General features: G+C 41.8%; 1 protein-coding gene across 1 annotated transcript; it reads right to left on the bottom strand.

The window, feature by feature from the left end:
- Nucleotides 1–7,791: 7,791 nt before the first annotated feature.
- Nucleotides 7,792–10,000, bottom strand: LOC144497922 (growth arrest and DNA damage-inducible protein GADD45 alpha-like). Its single transcript, XM_078219376.1, has 4 exons — nucleotides 9,741–10,000; nucleotides 9,342–9,443; nucleotides 9,026–9,239; nucleotides 7,792–8,551 (listed from the first exon to the last, which is right to left on the bottom strand). The coding sequence occupies exons 1-4, from the start codon at nucleotides 9,779–9,781 to the stop codon at nucleotides 8,441–8,443; spliced, it is 468 nt and encodes a 155-aa protein (XP_078075502.1). The 5' UTR covers nucleotides 9,782–10,000; the 3' UTR covers nucleotides 7,792–8,440.
- Nucleotides 10,001–19,436: the final 9,436 nt, after the last annotated feature.

The following is a 19,436-nucleotide window of genomic DNA, read 5'->3' as shown; positions in this document are numbered from 1 at the left end:
TTTGTTTCTTGATTTTATTAAGCACCAATTAAATGTTTTATGTGCTTGTGGCAGTGTAGGGATTGTTCTTAGTTGATTACCTAAAGTGTAAATGAACCTGCCTTGCAAACTCACTGATCTACTGCTTCCTCCTGTAGAATCCAAGAGGATTGGCCAGTGTGATACATACATCTATGTAAGCAAAACTTGGCACTGTTCCTTGGAGAAATGGGTACAGATAGCTGAAGATCTGAGCAAGTTTTGTTTTTGAGATGCAGTCAACTACCTAGGACTGAAATTGGTGAAAACACAGATTATCTAATGACAACAGGTATAGAAAGTAAGAGAAAGGACTGAATGTAGAATGATAGAACGATTACAGTGCAGAAAGAGGACATTCAGCCCAAGGTGTTTTTGTTGGCTCTCGAAGAGTAATTCACCTCGTGCCGCTCCCCTGCCTTTTCCCTGTAACTCTGCAATTCTTTCTCTTCAGATAATTATCCAATTCTCTTTAAGGCCTTGATTGATCTGCCTCCACCACACACAGGCAGAAAATTCAGGATCCTAACTTCTCTCCACTTTTTTTAAAAAAAAAACATTTTCCTCATGTCATTGCTTCTTTTGCCAATTACCTTAAATCAATATCTTCTGCTTCTTGATCCTTCTGTCAATGGGAAGAGTTTCTCCCTATCTACTTTGTCCATACCTGGGAGTTGTCCCTTGTTTTTACTCTTGATTTTATGATTTTGTCATATATAAATCTGAAACATACAGATCAGAAAAGTCCCTAGTTCCATAAGTGCTGATTTAATTAGGGTGCGAGCAGTACAATTGGCCTCAGCACTCTGAATAAATCACGTCAAGAATTCCCTGTTAGTGTGTTTGTGGAACATTTAATGGAAACATTGAGAGATTTCAACTAAGAGTTACCAGAGTGATTAACGTGGGAGGTGTGAACACACTTTTTAAAGTGAGTGTGCAGAAGAAGATTACGGTTTTCCTTTACTTGACCACCTCAATTTGAACTATGCAGATCTGTGACCAAAGGGTGCATTCTTTCACCACTGAAACTTTGCCCACTTTAGAACCCAAATCATGATTTTTATCTTTATCTGATGGAGCAGATTACCTACCCTTATAAAATCTGCCTGCTGTAGATTGCTATTTACAGAATGGCTTTAAGGCTAATGGATTTATACACTGTGGGATCTCTCAATGACTGGTTAGTAGTTTGATGCTCTACCTGTAGGTCTAATTAAGCTGTAGATTCAATTGATAACATTGATAAGGGAAAAGTTGATTTTTAAAAAAATATTTCTTCAATGTCACCTCACCAGCCTCCATTAACTCCAACCTATGTATTTTCCCACAAAATCACAACTGTTCAAACCACCCCTTCTCGCCAAGCCACCTAAAATCTCCTATTTAACCATGCTTTTAGTCTCCAAGTGATTTTCATTTTCTCTTCTGTTTAGTATATACTTATGTCTTGCAAAATGCCAAGTGGTTTTATTGACTATTGAAATGCAAGTTATTAGATTTGCAAACTGAATCAGGATCTCTGCAAATAGACTAATAAGCAAGGTTTTTAAAATAGGGCTTAAAACTCTCCAATGAGTGTTTCACAGCATGACAATATGGCCTGAGGGATCAATACCAAAACTTTGAAACCCTAGTCAATCAGTCTGAGAAAATACGCCTTTTTCCATACTTCATTCTTACCTTCAGGCACTTAAACATTGTCAGAGGTTACCACCCTCTATTTCAACAAAACCTCTAAGGAATTCACTGTGGTATACAAGGATGCTACTCAAACATGTCGACTTGTAATTTTCATTTGGTTTTACAGCATTATTGGTACATTAGCATAGAAAAGAAAATACCATTTTGCTTAATTACATGTTGTTTTGTAACACAGCTTTGCTTAATTAGACCTACAGGTAGAGCATCAAACTACTAACCAGTCATTGAGAGATCCCACAGTGTATAAATCCATTAGCCTTAAAGCCATTCTGTGACTGAGCTTTGTTTTGAGCCCTGTTCAAAGGTTTTCAGACTAATAAACTGAGCATACTGCCAACTTTTGATCTTACAATACCAATTTAATCTGAAACTGTTTTAATATAAAGGATTTATACAAATTTATGTTTAACCATGAAATAAATTGTTGTTGGGGTCGCTCACTTGTTCAGTACTCAACAGGCTGGAGTTGCTTTAAGTTGCAGCACTAGTTTTGGGACAGTAGAACTATACCAGGTGTGGAAGTCACCCATTTACATTTTTATCTGGCACTGTTCCCCATAAGGCAACCTCCACAACCTTTCCCTATCATTCTGTCCCTGAGCACCCAAATCTCTGCAGCTACCCCCTGTAATCTTGCCTGCCTTCTCCAACTCAGTTTGACTGTGAGACCCACTTCCATCTTGCTTCCCTTCCCATTTAACTTCTGGCCATGCAACTCCACTTCCAGACGCCCAGGCTAACTAATGTCACCTTCCCACTCCTCATTCAATAATCCTCTTTCCCTTGAAACCACTGCTTTCACCTTGTCCTCAAAAGTAACTTCCAGCTATTGAAAGGTGATTTGATCGAAATATTAAACATCATGGGTTGAAACAGAGCAGATTCAAACTATTCCAGTTAGCAGAAGGATTGAGAACCAGAGGACACTGATTTAAGGTGGAACGGCTTAAAAACTAAGGGCAACATGAGGAAAACCTTTCATGTGAGTAATTAGTATCAGGAATGTACCACCTGCGAGTGTGGTGGAGGCAGATATGATTGTAGATTTCCAAAGGATAATTATCTGAGGGAAATGATTTGCAGGGGCTACAGGGAAAGGAGGGCAAATGGGATGAGCTGAGTTGCCCTGAGAACTGGTGAGGACATGATGGGCTGTAGCCATTCTATGGTGTTCTTCCCTCTAATTACCAGCCCATGTTCAACTGCTTACTAAAGTACTTGAACATGTCACCACTTGAAATGAAATGGCCTAGCAAGCCACTCCATTGTATCAATCGTGACAAAGTCAATAAAAAGAAATGAAATTGACCTAAGCTCTGGAAAAAAACTAACAGTCCTGTTGACTCTAACATCCTCCTTACTAACCTTTGGGGCTAGTGCCAAAATTGGGACAGCTGTCTCCCAGACTAGTTAAGCAACAGCCTGACATAATCACACTCAGAAGGAGAAATGTGAATTAAACAATGGAATTTTCCAACCAGTTTCTCACTAAGACCTTATGAATTATATATACATCTTGTTCTCTACAATCTAATTCATTTATTATGATCTAATGTATGGACCTCAAAACAGTTAATTATTTTGGATTGCACATGTCTGATTGTAGGGAGTTCATGTTGAATCAGAGGGTGTGTACTTGTAATTTGGCTTAGATCTTTAATTAAAGCTTTCAGAATGGACACTGGTGGCTCAGTATTACACAATATGATGAAAATATCATCATTTCCATATATAGCATGTAACTTTGGCTTACAATGATTCCTAATTATGTTTTTCAACCACACCCAACAATTCAATGCTTTTAGGAAAAATAAGTTGTAGCCTACAATTCACGCTATTCCACTTGAAGCATTTTACTATCCTGGTGAAGGCAAACGCAGGTACCTATCATCATGCCTGATTTCATAATCTATAAGAAAAATGAAGGTTTGTTCCCATTATAAAAAGGGAGTTTTCGAAATGATTAATTCAGTCGATCTAAAGCTGTTCTGCACAAATTGTCTATACCGATTAAGCTTCAAAATTGGATAACAGCATTTAAATATTAAAAATACAGAGGGATGAATATCTATGGTGGTTCTCTCGCTCATCCTCTGTAACTAAGAGCTGAGGCAACTTGGGTGAAACGGGTTAAATGCCTTTGCCATTTTTTCCAGAGTTTCCACAATTTTTCTGCCAGTTATGACAGATGAGTGAGTATTCCCCCACTTAAATTTGTCCCCACTGTTCAGCTAGTAAAGCACTGTCCAATGTGGATGGACTAGAAGCATAATTGGTGGTAGCTGAGAGGAATTGATACTGTAGTATTTTTAGCGCACTGGTTTCTGAAATTCCTACATGTGCTACTAGCCATTGGCACTAGCCAGTTTATTTGTATTAATAGCTAAATTCAAATAGTGCACAGAAAAATTTGAAAAATAGCAAAGAAATTTCACATGAAGGATTGGACCCATCCCTGGTGGCATTTTGTCACTCGCTGTTTCAAGTCATACTTAATGACTGCTTGGGAGAGGAACTGGAAAGCTGCAAGCATGTATGGAGCTATAGCTCAGTAAGAATCAGGAAGAGCAGAGAAAATTGGAAAGAAGACGTGCTCAAAAACTATTAGGTGTGATCACTTTGAGGCTTTCTGAGATCATGAAAGATCCTTTATTAAATTCCTTCAAATGTGTCGAGGTGATTGTACTTGTTTTAATTATGTAATTTTTGAGTTCTGTGCAATTGCATCAAATTAAAACTTAATTACAAAATTTTTCCAGGGTTTGTATAGTTGCAACCTGCATGTACTGTGTGGAATGCAAACTATGTTCACAATGGGGGATAGCCTTCTTGGGTAGTGTAAGCATTTGCAGCGCACACTTGTTACTTGTGCAGAAACACCTAGGCTGAATGGAATGCAGGGTTTTCCTTGGCTTACCTACCTCCTACCTATCCCTTTCTGAAATCAATTACTGATAGCTGCGACATTTAGTATTAGTTTTAACATGGGAGACATGACTCACAGAGAATGTATTCTTAACCGCAGCACTGTATTGGAATTCAGGTAAAAGGACAAAGTTCTAACCCATTTAGTGTTCAGGTTCCTGCCTCCTGAATTAATTTATTCTGTTGGACTTTGACCTTGCATACTGATATGTATCTGATTTTTGCAATCTGCATATATACCGTAGCTACATCAATCTAATTTAAAGACACTTAATTGAGTCCACTTCAAATTGTTTACCAAGTGAATGCTCTAATACCATAAAAATATTTTGTTTTCTTCAAGATTGTTCTCTTCTGCAAAATTAGATTCTCTTGCATCTATATTTTCCGTGCAACTGGTGCTATGTTCAAAATAGCATCTGCAGTGTGCCCATGTACTTCTGATATGTCCCACAATGGACACCATTTTGGTGAGGTCAGTGGCACTGGCGCTAGGAGTGGGAATGGAGGGATACAAAAGAATGGTCTAGTTTGGACCAGGGAGCGGCGCGGGCTTGGAGGGCCGAAGGGCCTGTTCCTGTGCTGTATTGTTCTTTGTTCTTTGAGTGTGCACCAGACAAATCTAGAGTAGGCAGATCATAATTTCAGTCAGTGTGTGATGCTGATTTGACTCGAGCAGTACTATTTTCACCTTTGACCATCCAGCTAATAACCACCTTAATTTTATACAGCTGCATATGCATTCAACAAGAATGCCCACCAATGCTATAAGGGAATTTTCAACCATTCTCCTCATCTGCCTCCTCTGCAGAACAACCCATGTGACCATACCTTCTGGCAATCTGGCACCTACACTACCCTTTCCCCTTCCTCTGGCTGCAGGCTACTAGTACGCAGTGCCTCAGATGCAAATCCTGCTTCTAATCTGCTCTCTAAAGAATATATAGTGTTTATGTCTGGGCTGCTGCCATCAGGTGTCAGCAAGTTATGGTGTTTCTTCATCGGTATTCCCTTCAACCACTTGCTGCTGCTCCACTGTCTGTCCAGGCTGCATTCCTTGTGGATCTGAATGGAAAAAGGCACTATGGTGAATGGAGAGGTGAAAGCAAGAGATGCATCCTTATGCCATCCGCAGCTTGTAAATCAGAAGAGATTGTGTGGTGTGCAAAGGTAGATTAAGTATTAGCGTAGTATCATCAATTGATTCAACCCTCCTGCTGGCTACAGCCTCAGTCATGGTCGCACCAATGATGGCGAGGACATGTAGCTGCTGTTGAAACATGTGCCAAACTGACCTGCAAGAGAGGGGACAGAAGTGTATCACTACAGCTGGCGATATGTACAAACTGTCAGATGTGGGTATGAAGGTCACAGCAGTTCTAAGTGTGAAGGTGAGGTAAAGCTATAAATGCAAGATAAGAGTCGTGGTTGATAGAGATTGTTGTTGGGTGAGTGTAGAGGGTGTGGTTAATTGTGCAGTGTTTGAGGCTAGTAGTGGTTCAGTTGTAAGGATATGGCATGTGAACATACATGAATGGTCAAGGTCAGTGAATGTAAGGTCATTAAACTTTTTCCTGGACTGCATCTGGATCCTCAGGGCTACATTTCTTGCACTGACAACAATAGCTGTCTGGTCCCACTTCCTTCACAAAGTTTATCTGGAGGACTTCCTGATCCACTTTTTATAAATAACCCCTCTCCTCCTGTACACCTGAAGTACTGCATCAAGGAACCCTGATGCGTACACTCTGCTCTATTGTGGACTCTTCTCTCCTTAAAGCCACCCTGCACTTCCTTAAGTAGTACTATGCTTGCATGTTTGGCTCCCCTGCTGTGGTGTGCAGCTGAACTGCATAGCACTATAATTTAAATTTGCAGGCAGCAAGAAGATTGATGCTGCCCACTTTAGAAGGAACGATGGATTAATTCTCCACCATGATCCTCACAGTCATTTTCGGGACTGTTGAATTTTGTGCACTAATTCTTGCTTTGAGCATGTGATTATTGGCAGAAAATGTCAAGAGCTATTTGACCCAGGGCATTTATAGCAAGGATGAGGAAAACACACACATAGCAAATGCTGGAGACAGTCCGGTCAGGCACCATCTATGGGGAACTGTAGATAAAGTTAACATTCATTCAGATTGATGACCTTTTGTCAGGCTTCTAACAAAAGGTAATTGATCTGAAATTCAAACTGTATTTTCCTGTCTCCAAAGATGCTGCTTGAACAGCTAAGCATACTAGTCCTCAGCTTACATGTACACACCAACGGCTCCAGTAGTGGGGACACAGGCTGGATGTCCTATCCCGAATCCTGGAGTTCTTTGCAGCCAATTGTAGCATCTCTTCTCCTTATGCTGTCAGTTAACACCGACTGAGGCTGAACGTGCAGTCTTCCATATAATTATTTGCTATTTTAACCAGCTGATCAAAGTAGGAAATCAGCCACTTTATATTCAGCAATCTCTTCACAGGACACATGGCATTCAGAGGTATTGAGGTAACATTAATGGTGAATATGCATCAGGACATCATCTTGCAGAAGGAAATGGTCACCGCACTGAGTTCTCAACTCATTTGCACGGAGCAGTGGTGTGTTTTTTACACGGGCGGCACGGTAGCACAGTGGTTAGCACTGCTGCTTCACAGCTCCAGGGACCTGGGTTCAAATCCCGTCTCGGGTCGCTGTCTGTGTGGAGGTTGCACATTCTCCCTGTGTCTGTGTGGGTTTCCTCCGGGTGCTCCGGTTTCCTCGCACAGTCCAAAGATGTGCGGACTAGGTTGATTGGCCATTCTAAATTGCCCCTTAGTGTCCCGGGATGCATAGGTTAGAAGGGTTAGTGGGTAAATATGTAGGGATATGTGGATAAGGCCTGGGTGGGATTGTGGTTGGTGCAGACTCGAAGGGCTGAATGGCCTCTTTCTGCACTGTAGGATTCTATGATTCTACATTGCCCATCTGTACAAACTATCCCCTGACATAGGAGAAAGCCCTGGTCCAAATGCAATGTAAAAAGAATATACCCCAGTGAAAACAGGCTGGAATTAGAACATGGGCAATCCTACTGTATTGTGGTGTACTGGTTCCAATTAAAACAGCCCAGTAATATACAAAATAAAATTACATTTAACAGTCTAGATGTTGGTGAATGAAAGTAATATTTTTATTAACTGGTTTAAAAAAATAGTCGATCCCTTCAATTAAACATAAATAATAAAAAGTCCGTTTATATAAATCGCAAAATAATTTATGTAATTTCATACTAAAACTGAACAGCAAAGAAAATTCCTATTTGCAGTTAAAGTACAATAAAAATCCTTAACACATTTAGCTTTGTTTTTTTAACTTCCCCCTCGGGTTCTTAGCATTTTGTAATTAGTGAGCAATACTGCATTTTTCACAATTAAATGAAATCAAACACTTGTGTTATCCATCCGTCCAGTTTTGTCAAAACAAGTCTTTTTTTTGTTCCAGTTCCCGAAATGGAAAGTTGCAATTCCCCCGCAATTCTTCCGGCAGTTATTACTCTGCTATGAAAAACCAGCTCACCCTTTACCTCAGTTCCTGTCTGCTTATTCATCGCCGCTGTTTCCAGGCACAAACTGAAGCTGAGTCATAGTCCAGTGTTCAGAGAAAATAATTACACAAGAGTCGAAACTCCAGTCTAGCCCGCCCTCAGCAACAAAAATCAACCTTAATTTTGCACTGCCAAGTTTTCGGGCAGCTAAAGAGAAAATCTCCTGAGCAAACACTTGTAACTCTTAAATCCAATATTGCGATGAAACGGGATCACCGTTCGGGCAAGTTGATGATGGGGACCCACTGATCCAGATAACGACTTTCTTTGCAAAAACAGTTGACTTTGCTCAGCGCTGCATCTTTCCATGGTGCAACCTGACTCTGAAATAAAGAAAAATAGTTATCCTTTTAGAACAAACAGCATTAACAATTTGAATCATTAATTCTCTCTCGGTGACTCCACATATGATCTACATTGGCGAGCCACATACAAGTTATTCGACAGAGGAACTACATCACGCCACCTATTGGTGCAAAACTTCAAAAAGAAACATCAGTTCATCTCCAGGTATCGTCTACATCTGACCGCAAAAATCAAAAACCGATTGGGCGTCTTTGCAATAAATCCTTTTGTCTGCTTCCAGGGAGATTGGATTAGTTAATTAGCAATAACCTGGATTTATTTCAAATAGTCTGTGAACAGTGAAAGCCCGTTTTAGCTTGTCCATAAATTGCACCATTTAAACCTTCACAAAAGTAAGATTCCTGTCAGATTTTGTTTCAAGTTTGATGACAGTTCTCTTGATGACAGTTCTATGTCTGGACTGTAGGGGATGTCTTTAGAGTAATACTTACTGTGACCAATATGCAATGGAGATCTTTGGGTTCGCCTGTCCCGTCTATCCCGCCCAAGATCTCAGCCAGACGGTGCATGTTGTTCACCCTCATGATGTTAATGTCGTTTTCGCAGCAAAAGGCTTGGATCAGAGTAAAATGAATTTGTAAAGCCACGTCCAGATCGTCCCCTTCGTCCGTGACCAGCAAGCACAAAACAACGTGGTCAGGATCCCTGTTAAAAAGCACAAATAAAATGTAGAGGTTTTGAAATGATTCTTTTTTAAAATTGCGAGTAAAAAAATGTGTGGAAGATTAGTTCTTGATGGACACTTACGCGTTTAGAAGTTTTGCTGCCTCGTACACTCCAACTGTGATGCAGCCTTGCGCTAAGGCGGAACTCAAAACTTCTTCCAGAGCTTTTCTCACCCCATCCATTCTACCAGCAGAACCAGAAACAAAGACACTGTTAGATTCCCTCATCAAAAATACAACAGGATCCAGCTCCAGAGACTGGCTCTTCCCTGTTACAAGTTGCCTCAAGCAAATGCAAATTTGTGACCGTCTTAAAACAAGATTCAAAAGACCTTGTTAATTTAACCGACGGGTCAGTGCAACATAAGAATTAGGATTGCATACACAGACTGTCCATATTAAACCAGACATTGTTTCACACCTTTTCCAAAAAAAGAGGCTTTGTTTAAAATGCTCTCGACTGGTTTGGTAGCATTTTTACCTGTCTGTTTTCTGATCGCCTGTGAGTTCTTCAAAAGTCATCCTGTTTTGTAGGTGTGGGGTGAGTTGCTGGAGGTGCTATAGGTTTCTTAGCGAAGAATGCACCGAATAATCCTTGTGGCTTGCAGCCTGCTTCTTTCTCCCTCTGTAAATGCAATGGCTTCTGTCAGCTTCCCCCCAGCACTGACGCCTGCCAGCTCCCTGGGGCACTGGCTCCTGTCAGCTCCCCCCGGCACTGGCTCCTGTCAACTCCCTTGGCACTGGCTCTGTCAGCTCCCTGGGCACTGGCTCTTGTCAGCTCCCCCTGGCACTGGCTCCTGTCAGCTCCCTGGGCACTGGCTCTTGTCAGCTCCCCCTGGCACTGGCTCCTGTCAGCTCCTCCCGGCACTGGCTCCTGTCAGCTCCTCCCGGCACTGGCTCCTGCCAGCTCCCTGGGCACTCGCTTCAGTCCCCGCGGGGAGGGGGGAGGAGCCGCAGGCCGGGCCTTGGATGTAACAAGCCCAGCCCACCAATCCCTGACCGCCATTTCCTCCTTCATTTGCATATACTCGTTCGATTGGTCGCTTCACGTTATGCTAATAAGCCCGTGGCTCTCTCCCTGACCCGCTGGGGACAAAGGGTCAGCCCGGGGTGGGGGGGGGTGTGAGGCCCAGCGCCTCACACACTCACTCACATTATTGGATAATGCTCTTTGTCAATCAGCGCCTATTCCTGTTGTGATTGTTCGACTTTATAATTTGCTGCTTTGCTCCGTGAAATTATACATAGAAACAGAAGTGACTGCCTTTATATTCTACTCAGAACCAATTATGAATAAAAAAAAGTTGTGTGCATCATTTGTACATACAACAAGCAAACCTCCCCTGCAGCATCTATCACCAAGGGCGAGGGCAACAATTTTCTGAGCATGCCATCAGCTCCACATTCACTCCAATCACGTCAGCTGGATTTGCACATAATAGTCATTCCTTCATCATTGCTGCGTCAATATGTAGGAAATTTCTACACTCCAAAAGTACTGCATTGATTGCGAAGCACTTAGGGACATCCGGAGGTTGTGACAGGATGTGCATTCGTGTAGTGCCTTTTCCCATCTCAGGATATCCCAAAGCACTTCACAATCTGTACGGCAGCCTAATACAGCAACCAATCTGCAATCGGCAAGCTCTCACAAATAGCAGAGGTAAATGCTAAAATAATATGTTTTAGGGATGTTAGTTGAGGGATAAATACTGATCAGGGCACAGATACATCAACATGACTCCATATGATGCATGTTTGTCAAACCCATGGCATTCGGTCCTGAAGCCTCTCTATTCAGTCCCCATGCCAGTTTTCAATGTGCCAGTCAAACACTGAGCTATTCAGCAGCAAATGCGGGAGATGAGCGGCCTGTGATTGGAGGAGCAGCAAACACCATTGGAGGTGAGTTTGCTGTGGAGGAAGGTTTTCTTTTGGGAGGGAGGCTGGGATGGTAAAGAGGTGAGGCACAAAAATACTTAACTGAAAGAGGACTAATTTTAGTGAAAAGGGATCGAGCAGAGAATCAAAAATTGGTAGGCTAAACAGTAATTGAAGAATGAATGGCCATCAAACTGAGGATAGTTTGCCTATAAAGCAGATATATTCCTAATGGGATGGCATTCAAATTTAGAACTCCCAGGATAATTAAAGGTACGGAGGTTAAACATGACAGATGTAATAATGCAGCACAAAAGGAGACTATTCAATCCTTGGAATTTGCACTGGCTCTTTCAAAAAGCAATCTGGTTAGTCCCACTGCCTTGTTCTTAACCCTTATCCCTGCAGTTTTATTGCTCGTTCAAGCATTTATCCAATTCACTTTTGAAGGCCACTATTGAATCTGTATCCATCAAATGCATTCCACATCCTAACTACTTGCTGAAGAAAAAAGCTTTTCCTCGTGTCGCCTCTTTTGCTTTTAAGTTTATGACCTTTAATTATCAGCGATTGGAAACAATTTCCAGGTCTCTCTCTGTTTGCACACTCTTTAAAATTGTATTATTCAGCATGTCTTTTATTCTTCCTATAATGATGTTACATCATTCTTTTCTGTATTTAATTTTATCTGCCATGTGTCCACCCATTCTACCAGCCTATCTATGTCCTCTTGACATGATACCAGACCTCCAAGTTTTGTATCATCTGGAAATTTCAAAATTGTATCCTCTAACTCCAAGTCCAAGTTATTAATGTATATCAACAAAGCAATGGCTCTAATATCAAACCTTTGAAAACTCCATTGTATACTTCCCTCCAGTCCAAAAAGCAGCAATATATCACTGTTTCTATCCCTTAATCTGTTTTATATATATGCCTGCACTACCCCTTTTGTCCCATGGGTTTCAATTTTTTTCTAATAAGCCCAATATGTGGTCCTTTATGAAATCCATTTTGAAGGTCCGCATACACAACATTAACTGCACTACCCTCATCTACTCTCTCTGTTACTGCACCAAAAATTCAATCAAATTAATCAAACACAATAATCAAATAAATCCATGCTGATTCTTCTTTATTAATCCCTGCTTGCCCAAGTTTCTCCTGGATTAGTGTTTCTAAAAGTTTCCTTGCCAGTGATGTTATACGGACTGGCTTGCATTGGTCAAGTTTGCCCATTTCCCTCTTTTTGAACAAGATTGTAATGGTTGCAATCCTCTCGTACTTTGACACAGCCCACGTACCTAAGGAGGATTGTGGCCAGAGCCTCTGCAGTTTTTACCCTTGCTAACCTCAGATTTATTCTATCCAGATAGAGTGACTTATGTTTTTCAAGTATTTCCAGCCTTCTTAGTTTCTCCCATTTATTTATTTTTATTCCTGCAACTTCCTCGTTTACCATAACTTTGAGTAACTCCTCTTCCTTGGTGAAGTTCGATGCAAAGTGTTCATTTAATACCTTGGCCATGCCTTTTGTCTCCATCAATAGATCATCACGTTGGTCCTTAACTGATCCCACCATTCCTCTGACCACCTTGTTATGTTAATATGCCAAAGGCCTTTGAATTCATTATTATGTTAGATGATAACCTATTCCCCTGTTATTTCATTTTTCACTTCTTGGTGCTTTTTATATTCAGCCTGATTCTGCCTTGTATTGTCAAGTTGACATCTGTCATGTACTCCTTTTTACTGCTTCATCCAATTCTGTTCATCTTTTTTCATCTGTCTTTGGTTGCCCTCCTTATTCCCTTTGTGGGAATACACCTCAATGGTGAATCATCACAGAAACATCTCTTCTTTAAAGGCTGCCCATTGCTCTTTTACATTCCTGCCAGCAAGTCATTGGCTCCAACTTACCTGAGGTAGTTCCCAGCTCAATTTCCTGAAATTAGCCCTCCTCCAGGAAAGTATGTTTATTCTGTATCAGTTATCCCCATACCACTCAGTTCATAATCATAGCTGGGATTTTTGAGGGTATCTGTGTGTATCTAAGAGTATACAGCTTATGTTCACTTTTGAATTTTTTGGTATATGGTTACAAATACTTGTTGATAATTGCTTAGCTGTACTCTGATCAACAAAAGTACAATAACTTAGAACCTCTAAGTTATCAAATACACAGCTGTATGATGTTCGGACCCCATTATGGACTACAACCACATTACATGAGAATGTAATCAATATTCATTACTGTTCATCAGATCTGAGCCAATGATATCAGGGCTGAAGCCAGCAATAGGTTGTGTTTGTGGGAGATTGTACACCTACTTGAATGATCAGTATAAGATGGCAACAGTTGGCAAAGGAGCTTTTTTTGTTAGCTGACGTTATTGTCTTTTCAATAAAACAGAGAACAGGCAGGGGAACCTATTCATCACACCATGTTGGGTGTTGATTTGGAACTGGAGATGAGACAGAAGTAGGAGTGTAGCACGAGGCAACACATCCTGATCTGACTTTGGGAGAGGGGGAAGAGAGTTAAATATGGATACTGACTGACCTACTCTGCATTTTCTGTTTTCATTTCAGATTTTCTGCTTAGCAAGTTGAGGGATGTTAGTGATTGGAATAAAATATGTTTCCATTGTGTTAGTACAGGCCTGATATAGGGAACAAATGTAGAATTAATATTCCCTTTACTTTTGGCCAATCTTAATTAGTGGTAACATTTAAACCATGAATTTATCTCCCTCTTTCAGTTCCTGATAAACTAATGTACATCCGTAGCATTTTTCATTTTTTTCTTCAAATTTGTGCATTTCTGTATCTTTAAATCTATGTCTGGAATGAGTAGCAAATAGGTGGCACAATGGTTAGCACTGCTGCCTCACAGCACCAGGGACCTGGGTTTGATTCCTGGCTTGGATCACTGTCTGTGCAGAGTCTGCATGTTCTCCCAGTGTCTGCATGGGTTTCCTCCCACAGTCCGAAAGACCTGCTAGTTAGGTACATTGGCCATGCTAAATTCTCCCTCAGTGTACCCAAACAGGCGCCGGAGCGTGGCGACCAGGAGATTTTCACAGAAACTTCATTGCAGTGTTGCACTGTGACACTAATAAATAAACTGTAAACTTAAGGAAAAAGTACAGCATTTGGCAAACATTTGTTTTCCTTTTATATTCTGGGACTTAAATTCAAATAACCAGATTAAGATGTCTCTGGTTTATCATGAGCCACCTGATTCACAGTATGGTTACAATATAACACTGCTTGAAGGAACTGAGGTCACCAACTCTCAACTCTTACATAGAAACATAGAAAATAGAAGCAAGAGTAGGCCATTTGGCTCTTTGAGCCTGCTCCACCATTCATTTTGATCATGGCTGATCATCAAATTCAATATCCTAAACTCACCTGCTCCCCCATACCCCTCGATCCCTTGAGCCCCAGGAGCTATACCTAATTTCTTCTTGAAATCACACAACGTTTTGGCCTCAACTATTTTCTGTGGTAGTGAATTCCACAGATTCACCGCTCTCTGGGTGAAGAAATTTCTGCTCACTTCAGTCCTAAAAGGTTTACCTCTTCTCCTCAAACTATGACCCTTAGTTCTGGACTCCACTACCATCCGGAACATTCTTTCTGAGTTTGCCATATCTAATCCTGTTAGAATGTTATAAGTTTCTATGAGATCCTCTCTCACTCTTCTAAACTCCAATAAATATAATCCTAACTGGCTTAGTCTCTCCTCATATGACTAAGGAATCTGCCATCCCAGGAATCAGCCTGATAAACCTTTGTGGCACTCCTTCTATAGCAAGGCCATCCTTCTTCAGATAAGGACACCAAAACTGCACACAATACTCCAGGTGCAGCCTCACCAACGCCCTGTACAATTGCAGTAAATTTCAAAATTAATTGCTGAGATATGGGCGTCCCTTGGGAGATGCACATTTATTATCCATTCCTAATTGCCCCTGAATTCCTTTTGAATGACTGCAGTACATTTTTGGAAGGTAGCTTGTAATCGGTACATGAAACCAGAAACAGAAGTGCCTGTTGGATTTCCTGTTACTAGCTGACTAACTGACTGCTGATAGCATTATAGACAGGTGAGGCATAAAAAATGTAATGCATTGTTTAATAAAAACTGTCCCATTTGCCCCAACATTAGGATTCCTTCCTGCACCGTTGTAACATTTTTGATTTTCACCATCAGACACATCGGTGTATTTCTTTGAATGCTGCTGCAAATATTTGGGTAGTTTGTGCTGTGGCTACATGCCAGCTAGAAACTGGATCAAGTATATAGAAACGCATTTCACATTGGACTCTTACAGCCAGCAGAGGACTGAATTCAAATTCAGAACTCAGCAGTAAAGATGATGCAGGAATCTGGCTCACTGCTTTCCATAGCTTATCCCCACTCACCCCTCCCCACACACAATAGTTTATAAAAGATACTGAAAGGTTTTAACATAACATCAATTTGTGTTTTTTGCGTTAAGTGTGATTACTGAGAGGCTGAGATTTCTAGGGTTGGAAAAGCTCACATTTTGTGGTTCACCATGGGGCAGTAGGAATCTGGGAGAGAACTCAGATCCTCTGTGGTTCCACTCCATGGATGATTCACCTGATAGCCTGAATGGCTAGGGGTTTGGGGTGGCAATAGGTGAGTCAATGTACATTTTAAATCACAGATTGATGCTTTTCATTATCCAAAGTTACAAAGGCAATACAGCAAAGTTGGGTTTATGGAGTTAGTTCACAGATTCAGTCATGATCTCATTGAATGATGGGACATCTTTGATGAACTAAATGGTCTACTTTCGTCCTTACTTCCCTTAATATGTTCCTATAAGTTTTCCAGCCACCCCCACGTTCACAGCCATCTGTTTTTAATTTAGGATGGATGAGATGCTAGCAAACCTGTATTTAATGCCCATTCCTAGATGCCCTGGGAAAGTGGTGAAAGAACATCACCTTGAACCACAGCAGTCCTTGTACAATGGTGCCCCACAGTGGTGTTGGGCAGCAAATTCTAGGATATTGCCCCTGCTACAATACAGCTCTTATCCTTCCCAGTAATAACAATCACAGAAAAGGAGGTGCATCCTGTAGATCGTGTTCATTGCAGCCACTGTGTGCTGGTGATTGAGAGAATGGATATTGAGTACGGTGAGTGAGGGATCAGTGAAGTAGATGGTTGAGTGTTGTTTTGGCTGTACATATCAAGGTGAATGTTGAGTATTCCACAACATTCCTGTCTTAAGTCTTGTAAAGATTGAAAAGTCTTTGAGAGATCATGAAGTAAGCCATTGTCACAAAGTACCCAGTTTCTACCTTGTTATGGCTTCTGTTGATCTGGCTGATACAGTTAAGTTTCTGGTTAGTGGCTACCTTCAAAATGTTGATGATAGTGGACTTGCCAATTACAGTGTTGTCAAAAGTGCAGAATAGATTATTTTGTTTTCTATTCTTTGAGATGCTCGTTATCTCGGTTATGGAATGTTACAGCCCACTTTTCATCCCAAACCTGGATCCTTTTCAGGTCCTGTTGTTGGATGACTTAAGCTGCTTTAACATCAGAGAAATTGTAATTGTAGCTGTACATAGTGCAATTGTCAACGAACAATCACGCGAGACCTTCTAATGTCGTGAAGGTAATTACTGAAGTGTCTGAAGATGCCTGAACCAAGGCTGTTTCCCCGAAGAAACAATACAGTGATATCCTACAGTTGTGAGGATTACCCTCCACCAATTGCAACCATCTTCCTTTGTGTCAGGTAGGACTCCTGTCATTGGAGGATTTTCCCTTTGATCCCAATTGACTTCAATTCTGCAAAGTCTCCTTGGTGGCATACTTGGTCAAAGGTTCCCCTTAATGTCAAGGGAGCTACCCACAACTGGCTTCAACTCTGACAACCATGTCTCAAACTGAACTGCAGTTCAATGATTTAAAGCTAAGAGTTGGTGGGCTTATTGTTGGTAAATGTCACATGATGACAATTGTTTTATCATTTCACTAATGAATAGAAAGAGGCTTACCGAGTGTTGATTGGCTAGATTACTTATATCCTGTTTTCCTGTAGACATATTAGGGCAATTGCACGGGTCATCAGCAACCAGGATGTTGTCAAGATTCTCAGCGTCAGGTCAAGTGTCTCTACAGAAAACCCATCCTAGATATTAAAATAATCTAGCATTTTCAGGTGGTATGACTTTGAAAGAGTCTTGGGGGATGATGGCGTAGTGGTAATAATGTCACTAGATAGCAATCCAGAGGCCCAGGTTGATGATCAAGGGACATGGGTTCAAATCCCACCACCAAGGTGGAATTTAAATTCAATTAATAATTCTGGAATTCAGTAAAGGTGGCCATGAAATTATTGATTGCCATAAAACTAATCTGGTTCACTAATATTCTTTAGGGAAGGAAATAGGTGATCCTTATCTGTTCAGGCTTACATGTGACTCCAGACACACAGTAATGTGGATTGACTTTGAACTGGCCTCTGAAATGGCCAATTAATACACTCAGTTCAAGGGCAGTGATGAATGGGCAGCCAATGCTGGCCTTGCCAATGATGCCCACATCTCATAAAATAATACATTTTTAACATGTCACAATAACTACATCTAGGAGTAGGAATAGGCCAATCGGCCCCTCCGCCTGCTCCATCATTTAATAAAATCATGCTTGATCTGATTGTAATCTCAACAACACATTCCTGTCTACCGCTAATAATCTTTCACCCACTTTGTTAATCAAGAACTGAGAAAGCATCAAGGTGAGCCTTTAAGTGCATTTAACAATATTGTGCCGTTTAACTTTTATGGGGTGCTCTCCCCAGTGAGGATGAGGTGGAATCAGCCTGTTCTCTTGTACCTGCATTTGTCCTTAACTTGGAAGTGCTGAAAGGGATTCCTCCACAGGCTGGTGCATCTGCAACATTGCAAGGCCAGCTTCTATCACAGGACCTTGCAGCAGGAATGGTTCCTCAGGCAGAGAGAGGGGGTCGGAGAGGAATTTCCCAGATTTTTTTTTCCCCATATTGGCCCTGGGGTTTTCACTCTGGGTTTTCACCTCTCCCTGGAGATCACATGGTCTGGAATGGGGGGGTGGGGGTGAGTTAATAGGTTGTGATGAACAAAGCATCGTAGCTGTGAGGGACAGCTCGGTGGATAGGATATTGGTATGTAGATAGGCTGGAAAAGTGGGCGGGGATCCTGGATTCAGGATTCAATCCTGGACCAGGGAGCGGCGCGGGCTTGGAGGGCCGAAGGGCCTGTTCCTGTGCTGTATTGTTCTTTGTTCTTTGTTCTTAATAAGGAGGTGAGGAATGAAGCCTCTTTGACTACCTTAGCCCTTTCATGACAGCCTTGCATACCATTGACTTGGACACAGCTGACATCCACTCTATACGTCTTTGCACTGTCAGTGACACTGAATTGTCAATACTACAGAGAATCTCACTCTTTCAGTGTATATCAGTATGCTTCTCCTGCACCCACTTAGTGTGGTGCTGCTGTCATGCCCAGTAAAGATACTACAGGCAGAGTTTTCTCATAATTTGTCGGAGTGTCAGGCTCTGACTGAAAACTACTTGCGTATCTCTCCAGACGTACAGCCAAGTTTTCAGACAAGATCTTCAGCCACTTGGACAGAAAAAAATCTGGGGTGTGTTTTACACCATTAGTCTGGCAGGGCACGACCTGATATAGCCGTCAAGACCGACTCCACATAGATCAGGATGCCAGCTTTAAAGGGTGCCCCGATCAGCACTGAGGTTAAACTCCAACCCCCGCCCTCCACATTTCCCCCCATGGACACAATGGACACAAAGGACTCCCCCACCCCAACACCATGAAGGTATCGGGGGCTTTCTTACTCCCTCCCATCATGAAGGTACTGAGGCTCTTGCCTCCCCCCCGCAACATGATGAAGGTATTGAGGGTTCTCCCCCCACCTCTGTGGCAGTATTGCGGGCACTCTTCCCCTTCACTGGCAAGTACCCCCTTCAAAGGCATCAGCCCTTTTCCCTCCCCCAACACACAACAGGAATCCCACATTCTCCAATGGGGCTCCACAGAGAGCCCGCCCCGAGCATTGACCTCAGCATGGGTTGGCACTGCCAGATTGGTCAGTGACAACCTATGCCATGGGGAAGTGCCAGCAGCAGTGCCCTCTCCCCCAGGGGCTATACTTATCTTTGCCACCCTCCCCAAGGCCAGTTCCCCTCAACTGAATCCCATTCTTCTGAAGCTGTTGTAAACCTCACGTCACCGAGGT

This window comes from Mustelus asterias, chromosome 8 (genome assembly GCF_964213995.1).
Source record: "Mustelus asterias chromosome 8, sMusAst1.hap1.1, whole genome shotgun sequence".
In the NCBI taxonomy this organism is placed as follows: Eukaryota; Metazoa; Chordata; class Chondrichthyes; order Carcharhiniformes; family Triakidae; genus Mustelus; species Mustelus asterias.
The sequence above is the reverse complement of the archived record's forward strand: the minus strand, read 5'-3'. Positions and strand labels throughout refer to the sequence as shown.

What these genes read in the sequence shown, in the direction of transcription:
- LOC144497922 (XM_078219376.1), bottom strand. Translation starts at nt 9,781, where the DNA reads ATGACTTTTGAAGAACTCACAGGCGATCAGAAAACAGACAG. An exon ending in GCAGCAAAACTTCTAAACGC is followed by an intron (nt 9,240 to 9,341) that starts GTAAGTGTCCAT and finishes GCTTTTTAACAG; the next exon opens with GGATCCTGACCACGTTGTTT. An exon ending in TCCATTGCATATTGGTCACA is followed by an intron (nt 8,552 to 9,025) that starts GTAAGTATTACT and finishes TCTTTATTTCAG; the next exon opens with AGTCAGGTTGCACCATGGAA.